Raw genomic sequence first — 11,324 nt, 5'->3', positions numbered from 1 at the left:
GTTTGACCCCAGTACTCTTTCCTGCCATGGCAGGGGGTCGGACTAGATGATCTTCTCAGGTCCCTTCCGACCCTAGAAACTATGAAACTTAGTGCCAGAAGTATTGGATCACTTTCTCTATTATGTTTTTCTAGTGCTTTTTTTTTGGTCATAAAAGTAAAAAAAAACCCGTTACTTATCCAATCCAGTTATTTTCTTTAAAGGGTAGCTATAAAATTGTTTTTAATGGCTAGACTTATACCTTAACAACTGAACATGGGGAAAAATTGGAAAAGAATAGTTTGGAAAAAGGAACATAAGAGCAATTTTAACTTCTTTAAAATCTTTGCTTATTTTTCCTTACTTAAATTTAACCTACCTGAATTTTAGCATGCTGGACCAGCATGTCTTATCACACCTAGTAAAAAATATAATTAAATGAAACAAATTTTCTTGAATTTGTGAATGCTTATCTATACCCTCAAAATTAATCTGGAATTGAATATTCAAAGTCGGCTTTTACTAAAATTGCTATCATTCATTATCTGAGTTATAGAAAAGAACCCTCTATCTTGGGCCATAGTTTTAAGGCATAACAGTGGTTCTGTTGTATCATGCACTCAAACTCAGATCTGTCCATCTACCAGGAGCTTTGCTCAGTTTGCTTAGACAGAGTCAGATAAGTGAGAGAGCTGTGAAATTTGCATAGGACCTTAGAGGATGTTCCCTGTACCAAGGCTGAATTACTTGAAGTGTGTACTGATTTGGATCTCGTATGTACAACTAGACACATGTGGCCTCAAATTCTGCCTGAATTGTCCAGACTAGGGTATATGTCCCTGAATTTTACTCTGAAGGGGGATTTCAACATCCATTTGCAATTCCCATAATGACAGAGTAAATCATCTACAATGTTTCATACAAACGCTTTAATATTTAAGGAATTCTGCAAGATATTAAAATTTTAACTTTTTACCTTGTGGAGTTATATGTGAATTGTTCGCTTGTGTGGCAAGATGATTCTCCAGTTCTTCTATCTGTTGCCTGTATTGCTGCAGCTGTATTTCAAACTGTTCAACCAATATCCTGAAGTAGCTAGATGAATATAAAAAAAATTGGATCACACATTAAGAGGCATCTGATTTTAATGTTTATCAAATGACTAACAGTTATCTATAAAACTATCACGTACAAGGCTATAAGACCGATATTTAAAATAAAAACACATTAACACAAGTTTCTGTTAGATGCAATAACTTACTCCGCTGGGGCTGTATTTTCATGTTGAAGACCAGGAGGAGTTTTCTGTGTTCTTAGTGCTATTTCTGCATTTTTTAGCTCCTAAAAAGAATGGTAAATGAAACAAATTATTAACAGCTAAAGTTCTACAGAAACATTGGTTCCACAAATAAAAAATAGCTGCAATTCTTTCTTCCTATAGGACACTTTCCTTGTGGTTTTCACAAGTAGGATTTTGTTAATGTTAAAACTCTTGACACGGCTTATTTTAATATGCTTAACCAGAGGTTTTCTAAACCTGGACTGGAAGGGGATAGGTGGTACCAGACACCTCACAGCCAATTCAGACAAGATACAATTAATCTTACTTTCATGAAGGGTAGTTTGGCCTTCAAAGTTCAGGAAATGGTATACCAAAATACAACAGCTAAAAACGTCAGTGTCTAAGATGCCTAAGAATTTTTTATTATATTTTTTCTCTAATCCTCAGCAGCAAAGAATAAGTGTTAGGGGAGAGGATGGAAAAAGCATACCTAAAAGTAAGGATGAAAAAGGAAGTAGAAATTGCCATTGTCTTTAAGTAACCTACTGAGTAGGTTACTTAAAGTGCTTAGACTGAACTCCTCATGAATGCTGCCGAGTGCTGTAATCACAGCCTACACACTTCCATTCAACTGTTTAGCACCTTCCAATACCTGACATATTGTTATGAACATCCTCTTCTAGCTTGGCACATGTTGCTTCTTGGCTGTACTGACTAGCCAATATTTGAACATACATATCTTTATGGAAGGAGATGCAAAAACATGTTAATTCTATTCTTCTATGGAAAAAAACGACTAATACTTCTCAAAGGTGCTCCTGCTTTTAGGGGTGCACCAATAAAGATTTTTTTGTCTGATACCAATGGCCAATTATTAACCAGCCATATTGGCCAATACTGATCCGATATCAAGCTGTCAGGCTGTAAGAGCAGCATCTGGCTGGGAAGTCTGTGGGGGAAAGGGGCATGGGGGAGGGGCAGATTGAGGCTCCCACGGTGAGGGAAGAAGTGGGGCTGGAGCAGGCACTGCCCAGCCAGGGCACGGCGTGGGATGGAGCCCCAGGAAGCTCACTCAGCCCCTGACCTCGTCCCACTCCCTCCCTATGGGGGCCTTGATCTGCTCCCCCCCCCCCATCCGGATTTACCAGCCAGTTGCTGCTCTCCCACGCTGCTGGGCTGCACTCCTGGCTGCATGCATGCTACTGCTGCATGCACGCATGTGGCTATTATCAGTGACATTTTTGGCTAAACCGGTCAAAAAAGGCCAATTGCCAATAATGTCAATTTTCTTTTTATCGGTGCCAATCCAATATGGACTGATATATCAGTGCACCTCTACTTGTTTTACTTCTTTAGAGTAAAATATAATACTCTATTAAAGGACCAGGAATGCAGAGGTTGTTAGCTGTGTTAGTCTGAAGTCAGGCAGAAGGTAGGATAAAGCAGCACCTTAGGGCACTTTCACACATGCTCCAACATGTTCTAGTTTGACTGTGTCAGAGCAGACTCAATTGAGTCTGCTGAAGCAATTTAATCAGAATGCTCCAGTGTGCTGCAGTCTCATGTATTCAGCGTCTTGCATTTCAAAATGGTGGTGGGGTGCTTTAACTAAAGCTTCTCGAATAAGCTTTAGAAAAGGTGTCCTCACTACCATTTCGAAATGCAGGATGCTGAATACACAAGATATTGTGGGCGTTTTAGTTAGAGTGGCTCCCAAGAACTGCTCAAATTAAAATGCACCCCCCCTCCCACTCTCAGAGCACGTGTATAGGAACCCTCAGAGACTAAATGGTTCAGAAAGTCATGAACCGTCTTTGGCAACAAGCTACTTTATTTGCCTCTTTCAACCAGTTAGTATCTAAAGACATTTTAAAATGCAAGGGCCCCTTCAGAAAACACAAATTCTTTGTTTTCACTCATTTTTTGAATACAGAAAATTAATAGAACAACCCTTTTGTTGTAAAGAACTCAGAAAGACTACAACAGGTCAGAAAGTTTTTAGCACTCCAGATTCCTATTTGAAATCTCTGGTTTTATCTCGTGGATCACATTTGCACACCTAACACCCTTTGAATTTGCTTACGTAATAACCACAGGATTTCTATCTTAAGTGGTTTTCTCACAGGAGCTTTAGATTTGTGAGGAGTGATCTAAATTTCCATCACAAAAATTGCTTACTGGTAACCATACAATTAAGGAGTTTAATAAATAAAAACTGATTCATAATAATGAAAGGCATTTGGTCTATGAGAAAAGGTACCCAATTTTATTTAAATTGGGGTGCTCAACTCCTGGCCTGAAGACTAGATCCAGCCCATAGGGCTCCCCATGGGTATGAGGGGAGCCCTTTGGGCTGTGGCCCTGCGCAAGCAAGGTAGCATGGGGCCTAATTTTGTCATGCAGAGGAGACATGGGGCTCTATTCCCCGCATGTAAGACCCAGATTATGGTGCCTTAGGACTCTGATCTCAGCATGTGGGGCCAGGTGGAGGCAGCACAGGGTCCTGATTCTGGCACGATGGGCCTCCGAGCACAGCACATGGGGGAAGGCACAAAGTAGTGTGGGGCTTCAGGGACCTGACCCCAGCACATGGGGCCAGAGGTGGCATGAGCCATGTGGCCCTGATTCTGACACGTGGAACTCCAGAGTCCTGATCCTACGATATGGGGGGGGGGTAGAGGTGGCATGGGGCTTTGGGGCCCCAAATCTGGTGCACAGGGCCTAGTGGAGGTAGTACACAGCCCAGGCTGGCCTGTTGACTAGGTCCCATCCCATTCATCTGGCCTGTGGGGACAAAATGTTAAAGCAGCACTGATTTAGAGAAAAAAGACAACAACCTGATACTCATTAATGTACCTGGGCAGTTTCCATTTTCAACTTGTCAATATTAAGAGTATTTCTCTGTAGTCCACTGGCAACCACAGATAAAAGCTGTTTCAAAGCTTTAATGTCTTCCTGTACTTTAAGCATTGCTTTTGAAGACATTCTGCTAATTTCTTCCTGAACTTGCTTTTGTTCCTTCACAAACTTCCTGAGGCAAAAATAAAGTAGAAATTTAACAGAAGTACACAAGTGTTCTACACCTTAAAAAAAGAGTATTAGTTTACTAAAAAAAACAAACAAAAAACCATTAGGTTTGGTAATATCTTAAACTATCAGTACTGCACAATAATTTCATCTTTTATAGAATTACTGTACACTAGTCTCACCAGCACCATTAGCCCAATATTCAAAACCTGGGCTATCAACAGAAACTGTTCAATGGGTTATATTGTACCCTCAGATAAGCCCTCTAGAATCCTGTGTTTGAATAATTAAAATGCATTTGTTACTTTAAGGTGCAAAAGTTTATAATTGCTGCACTATCCTGAATGGTTTAAGGAAAAAGTACTCACTGGAGATTTTCTACATCTTGGCAGATTACTGGAGGTAGATTTTCATCCTTTAGCGCTTTGCTCTCTCTGCCAAAATACAATATATGTTTATAGACACATAAACAAACTTTGGGTTATCAATAAAACTGAAAGATGTGAAAAAATAATTCTGCTGCTTAAGTGTTTATCTATTATATGAATAAATAATTTAACAGTAGAATGAAGACTAGAAAACAGGAGTCCCATTTCCTTGATTTGAATTCAAGTTACTGCTACTACAGATCAGTCTGTATGAAAAATACCTATCAACTAAGCCAATTTAAGGTTATACATTCTTCTTAAGAGTGCTTTAAAGCATTTAGTATATTGTTGGTGCTACTGCAAAATAACTAATAATCAGGTATCCAGCTATTCTGTTTCCCATAGGAAAATGGAGAAAAGCACGGATTTTCCTTTACCCTCATTTTAGAGAAGAAAACCACAGATTTTGCAGTTTTGCAGAGTTCTGTGCCAGGCTGCAGGGGGCTAGGAGGAAGCAGGAGGAAGGTGGTCAGGCAGGGGGCACCATACGCACATATATCAGGGGTGGGCAATTTTTTTGGGCGGAGGGCTGCTTACCCAGTTTTGGCAGGATGTTGAGGGCCGTATGGGTAGCCCTGCCCATTGACAGGTGCCCCGTCCCCTGGGCACCATCTTGGGACCAATGTCCCAAGGGCAGTGGGGCCCAAAGCAGGGCACAGGCTGGCAGAGGTCTGTGGAGCCGGGCTGGGCTGCATCAGCAGGGAGAGTGGGGAGCTGGCCTGGCTTCATAGAGCCCCTGCTGGCCAGGACCCTGCACTCCTGCTGCCCTGCTCTGGGCCCCGCCGGCACTGGCCCCGGGACACTGGTGTGGGCCCTGTGCTCCCCACCCACTCACTCCCACTGCCCCCCACCCCGTGGTACAGGTGGGGGGCAGTGCACAACCTTGAGCCCCTGCTCACCAGCAGGGAAGAAGCTGGTGCTGAGCACAGGGAAAAGTGGCCCTTCGCCTGCCCCATGGCTGGCACTGCCTCCTGCAGGGACTTGCAGACCATGCGGGGCTGTCTGGAGCAGGCACAGGCAGCCCCACATGGGCTGCGAGCAGCTGCAGCACGGGGCTCCAGGCACAGGGCGAGCGAGGGGAGGCTTTTCCCCATGCTCAGCACCAGCCTGTAGGAGCCCGGAGAAAAGCTGAACATGGGGGAAGGAGGTAGCAGTTCCTGTATGTAAGTGTATATACCTGGAGAACAGGTCCCGTATGTAAGTATGGGAGGGTGGGATTGAGGCCCCCATAAGGAGGGAGGGAGTTGGGCAGGGTTGGGGCTGCTGTCCAGCTGGGCAGTGTGTGGGGCTTGGAGCTGCAATGCATGGCCGCCGCAGGGCCCTGGCAGGGAGTGGGATGGGGCCATGGGCAGCTCGTTTGGGCAGCAAAGGAGGTGGGGTTGGCTCCCCACCACTGCGCGCAATCCTGGGGGGCGGGGGACCTGTGCCCCCCATATCTAGGGGCAGGGTGGGGGCAAGTGCATGCGCACCCTGCTGCCCTCCCCTAGGGACTCTGCAGCCCAGCAGCTGCGACCTGGCACTGCAGGGCACAGTGGGGCCGTGTGGGGAAGCTACGTGTCACTGCAAACTTCATGCTGCCCTGGCAATGTGTCTCCTGTGCATGTGGCAACAGCTGGGGTTGCAGTGCAAAGCGGTATCCCTCACTGCTGCCATATGGGCAGTGGTTGCCTCAGCAGGGCAGTGTGGAGCTCGCAGTGGCAACAAGCTGCCCTACACAGCCCCACTGATCCCTGCAATGCCGGGCTACGGAGGCCCTGGGAGAGGGCAGCAGGGCTGGGAGCCTCAGCCTGCAGCAGGCAGCCTGCTTTGTGCACAGATGTGGGAGGCACGGGTACCCCCTGCCCCTCCCAGGGCCTCTGTAGCCCACTGTCTCACTGACCCCATAGCAGGCAGGCTGCAGGCAGTGGCACCCAGGCTCCGCTCCGCTGGGGGTAGGGGGCTGTGGACCTGGGTCCCTAGTCCCATAGCTCTGGCTACTAGGGGCCCCTTCTGGCAGGGCTGGGGGGGTGTGAGGGGCACCAGCAGGGCCAGAGGGGATGTGGTGGGGGAGTGAGGGGCCTTTCATTTTAATCACAGATTTGGGGGGGCGTTTAATCAGAGAATTTGTGATTTTTTTTTAGATCAGGTAAACCTGGATTCCAGCTAATAATAGATCACAAATATTGGAACTTCATTTTGTGGTTTATAAGACAGTCATTTCTCTCTCTGCTTTCAAATGCTGCATAACTGTTTTCTACTTAAAGTGATGTCCAGCTTATCTTGGTCTTGGTGAGATCAACAATATGTCATTAAAACCCAGGCATCTTCCATAACCAGTGTATCAAAGTTAATTCTTTCTTTATTATACACACTTCTAAAAATGTCAAAATAAAAATAGACAAAAGAGTACAAACCTTCATTACTTTCTAATAACCTGTAGAATATGAATGAAAAAACTAAAATATACTTACTCTTGTCTTGTTCCCGTTTTGTCACCTACAAGACACAGACAATTTCATATGAAAACAGATACTCTGAGCTTTTTTGCTTAGTCCTTCAAACAGTTTTTTGAGAGATGAGCTGGCTGCTACTGCTTGCTTAACTTCAGGATAACCCTACCCTACCTGGGAGAAGATTTTTATTTACTTGCATTCATTCTGTGTTATTTTCCTTTCTTGCAGCCTACAGACATGAGCACACAAGGAATTACTGTGAGGGAAAGTGTGTGTGTGGGGGGGGGTGGGGGGGGAAGAGGGCCAGCCCCACCACATCTCAGCTACCCTGTGGTAAATGCCTACATGCACAAATTTGCCCTGTGGTAAATGAAGGCTACCCTGTGACAGCTTAGCCATCAATGAAAGAGGAATAAATGCCTACAAGTTAGCTATCATTTACCAAGCAAATAAGCATACGCACACATAGGCTGTTACTGCAGAGCAGCTGGTGTGTGAGAAAAGCCTACTCCCTTTGCCTAGGGAAAAAGCAGTTTGTGTGCCCATGCCTTATATATTTTTTATACAGCACCACTGGGGCTCATGGCACTTCACAGACAAATATATTATCTCCTTAATGGGAAGGATGGCTCAACAGTCAAGGCATTGATGTGGGATTCAGGAGACTAAGGGTCAATTCTCCATTATAGGCTTGTTACGTGCCCTTGAGCAAATCACCAAGGCCATATACACAAAAGAACTTAAGTTTCCTGAAACGGGTCTCAGGCAGAATTCATGCACCTAATTCTGAAAGCACGATCCTCACAGCTCTTGATTAACCACTTCAGTGCCTTGGTGTATTAGTGAAGTTCACTAAGAACTTAGAGCTCTATTTTGCACAGAACTACTGCTATCTTGACTGTGATTTACCAACTAGGCACATCTACACTTAGGCATGTTCAGACAAGAAACAGCCCAAACTACAGCCACAGTCACTTTCAAAAAAGATGATGGTGCCGCCCCCACCTTTTTGTTTAAAAGCCTACAGGTTAGAGCAGGGGTTCCCAAACACTGGGCTGCAGCCTGGTACCAGGCCACCGCAGGTTGGCTGCTGGGCCATGGCTTCCCCTGCCAGCAATCATGTGCACTGTCTGGGGTTAAAGCTGGGCAGCAGGGCAGCCCCGGGAGGGAGGCAGCCAGCTCCGTGCTCTGTCCCGCTCCTGCCACCATGGCCGTGCCCGATGTGGTGCTGCATGCACACCATGTACCAGGGCCTGCCCCAGGCCAGGCAGGAACACCCCAGCCCCGCCTGCGGCTGGAAGTGGGGGCGGATGCGGGAGGGGAAATGCCCAGGATGGAGGATGAGGAGGCAGCTCTGCTGCTTGCTCCTAGGAAAGGCAGCAAAACCCCTCCTTCCTGGGCAGCCCCAGCAGGGTCCCCCTGGGCCATCTTCTGCACAGCTCTCTCTCCTGCACAACCCAATCTGATCCTCACAACCCTACACCTCCCCCCCGCAATTAAATTTATATACAGGAATTAAATTTAAATACGGAAATTAGATAGTTTGCTGGTCTGCAGTATAAAAAGGTTGGGAACCCCTGGGTTAGAGCAGCAGTTAACGTTGCCACCCCCCAAATTTCTGAACCTACGGGGTGCCTCTCTGGCTGGTGTTTTGGTCCCTGCTCCCAGAACAGTTTATTCATTTGCATTAAGCAGTAAAAATAAAAATAATTTTAAAAAATCTCAACCGGTTAACAGTTGTGAACTCCAGTCCTGTGCACGTAAACTTTCACCATACACTGTGGTGCATAACTCATGGCTATGAATTCTGCTTCTGGGGACAGGCACAATGATTCTAAGTGTCTTCACATCTGGGTTCCTTTCTTGATGGCCTTTAGCACGTCAGTACCTCTGTAAAATGAAGCTAACGCTTCTCTATTTTAAGGGCGGTTGTGAGGATAAAGCTACCCTGAGACGCTCCATATCTATAATAACTGAGCTATATAAGTACCCTGGAGAAAGACCTTCTGCCAAGCTCCCAGTGTACCATTACCTCCTTTGGCAAAGCCTTTCTTTTAAGAAAAATGTATATACCAACAACATGAAAGCACTGGCTCCTTAACAGTCTGAAACATCTACAGTTCAAACAAGACTCATAAGAATGGATTTCATGTAGTTTCTGACATAATACCCTACAGTTTCAGCCATTGGAATCGCTACCCTCAAATTATGCTCTAAAAATATCAAGAGCCTGTAATAAAATAGTATCAGTGGACAGAAATGCAGTGCTACTTCTTTGGAAGTCTGAGAAGAAGTAGTTTAGCTACCCTGATACTGGGCATGTCTACATGAGATGTTTACTGTGGAGCTGACCAATTAGATCCATAGTAAAACGTCAGAATCTACTTGTGTGACATTGTCAGGACAGAGTAAACTAATTTATTCTGCCACAGGATAGTACGTGTATACAAAGATAGTATTTTTATATACAAGTACTATCCTGCAGTGGAGTAAAGTACTTTGCTAGAAGACATGTGTAGACAGGGACTGGGCTGGCTGGGGCATAGGGGTGCTTTAGTGCAGGGGATGCCTGCAGGCTACAGCACATTGAGCTGGGTTGGAGCAGCCCCAGGCTGGCTGGCTGACCCTCTCCCTATCTGGACTCCGTACCAACCACGGCTGCTCCTACCTGGCTCAACGTGCTACAATCCTGCAACATGCTGCATGTGTAAACGCAATGCCCAGAAGCAATAAACGCTCGTGCAATATGCACCTGAGTTTAATGCTTTGCATTAATTGTGCATGTAGATGCACCTGCACTGGAAGTAAATTAAATATTTATTAAAGATTATTAAAAGTGTTGAGAAATTATTTAAATATTTTGGTAAAATTGCACTGTGACCATGAACGCACACTTTTGCAAGTAACTTTACTTAAAATTTCATTAAGAGGATGAAGTAGTACTGTATCTTTAAGCAAGCTATGCAACTTTGAAGGAGAATATTAAGTTAAATTTTGCTGCAAGCATAGTTTGCCATCTTTCTACAAAAAGAGCAACACAATTAGAAATGTTTCCATGATATTTAAAATTAATTACAATAGAAGATAGAAAATACAATAGAAAAGAGTTATTTTCAAAAAACGGTTTCTTTATATTTTTACCCCCATTTATAAGACAGCTTCTTTTCTACCCTGCCAGCTAACTGGTGCATATGCTGAGCTTTGCAAACCTGGTACAGCCTTGCAAGTAAGCGGCCTGTGTCTTTTGGCTCAGGCAACAGAAGCTCATGTTTGAAAAAAGAAAAAAGCAACAGAGGTCATAGGTTTCCTCCCTGCAGCCAATACCACATGCAAAGGTGTTTCATTGCTGAGTGATTGCAGCTAAAGAAGTGCTGGCTCTATACTTGCATAGTAAAACCCACAGTGAAAACAGATGAAAAGGACTAAAGGAAAATCTTCTTAGGTCAATATTGGATGATTTGAAGTACTGGATGCTTCAAAGTTATTGTCACTCCTCAGCCAAAAGCACAGGTTTTGTTATGGTATAGATAATTCAAAATACAACTACTTTGAAATTCAAAGCCATTTTCTGGTCCCCTGGACCAGGAAACCCTTGTTAAATACTTTGCCTATGATTAAACTGCTGCCAGAAGCAGCACTTGGTCAGTCATGGGAACCAGCTACAAAGCTGACTGAATGCAGTCTGTACTGAGCATACACATAGGACACCTGAGGCCTGTACTGTGCAAATATGCCTGCATGAACCCATCACAAGGCTATGTTAAGTACAGCTCTTCTTAATAAGACAATGCTCGCTGCATTCGGTCCCCCTCAGCACTAATTCTTTTTCAAGTCATAGTGAACCACTACGTGGAATACATTTAGGCTTCTTCACTGCCACAGCTGATCAGTGTCTTTCTTTCCCATTTGCAAATTTTCCTCTTTCTTCACCAGCCTTAAATGTCTCGTTAACATCACCGAACGTCTATGTAGATGAAAGGCTGCGTTGTCCCTTGCTTGGCCTGTTGAATGCAACTGGTGCGGCCCTGTCCTCTGTGGGGTGGAGCTAGACCAAGCAGCCCTGTGCCATGTCTGCATATCAATTTTTGGAGGGTGCCAGGACTTGTGTGACAAGAACACCCTGTTCCAATCATGAATGAGTGGCGGGTGTAATTAGCACATATATCCCTTTGTGGG

General features: G+C 44.8%; 1 protein-coding gene across 1 annotated transcript in view; it reads right to left on the bottom strand.

The window, feature by feature from the left end:
• NUP58 (nucleoporin 58) overlaps positions 1-11,324 on the bottom strand; it is a 62,281-nt gene that overhangs the window by 28,048 nt on the left and 22,909 nt on the right. Inside the window, exons 8-12 of the mRNA XM_019523789.1 lie at positions 7,167-7,191; positions 4,657-4,722; positions 4,118-4,292; positions 1,241-1,320; positions 956-1,074 (exon numbers count right to left, since the gene is read on the bottom strand). Coding sequence (XP_019379334.1) covers positions 956-1,074; positions 1,241-1,320; positions 4,118-4,292; positions 4,657-4,722; positions 7,167-7,191 — 465 coding nt within the window. The remainder of the gene's footprint in view (positions 1-955; positions 1,075-1,240; positions 1,321-4,117; positions 4,293-4,656; positions 4,723-7,166; positions 7,192-11,324) is intronic.

The sequence above is a fragment of the Gavialis gangeticus genome, unplaced genomic scaffold (assembly GCF_001723915.1).
Source record: "Gavialis gangeticus isolate Ggan-Ray unplaced genomic scaffold, GavGan_comp1, whole genome shotgun sequence".
Classification (NCBI taxonomy): domain Eukaryota; kingdom Metazoa; phylum Chordata; order Crocodylia; family Gavialidae; genus Gavialis; species Gavialis gangeticus.
The sequence above is the reverse complement of the archived record's forward strand: the minus strand, read 5'-3'. Positions and strand labels throughout refer to the sequence as shown.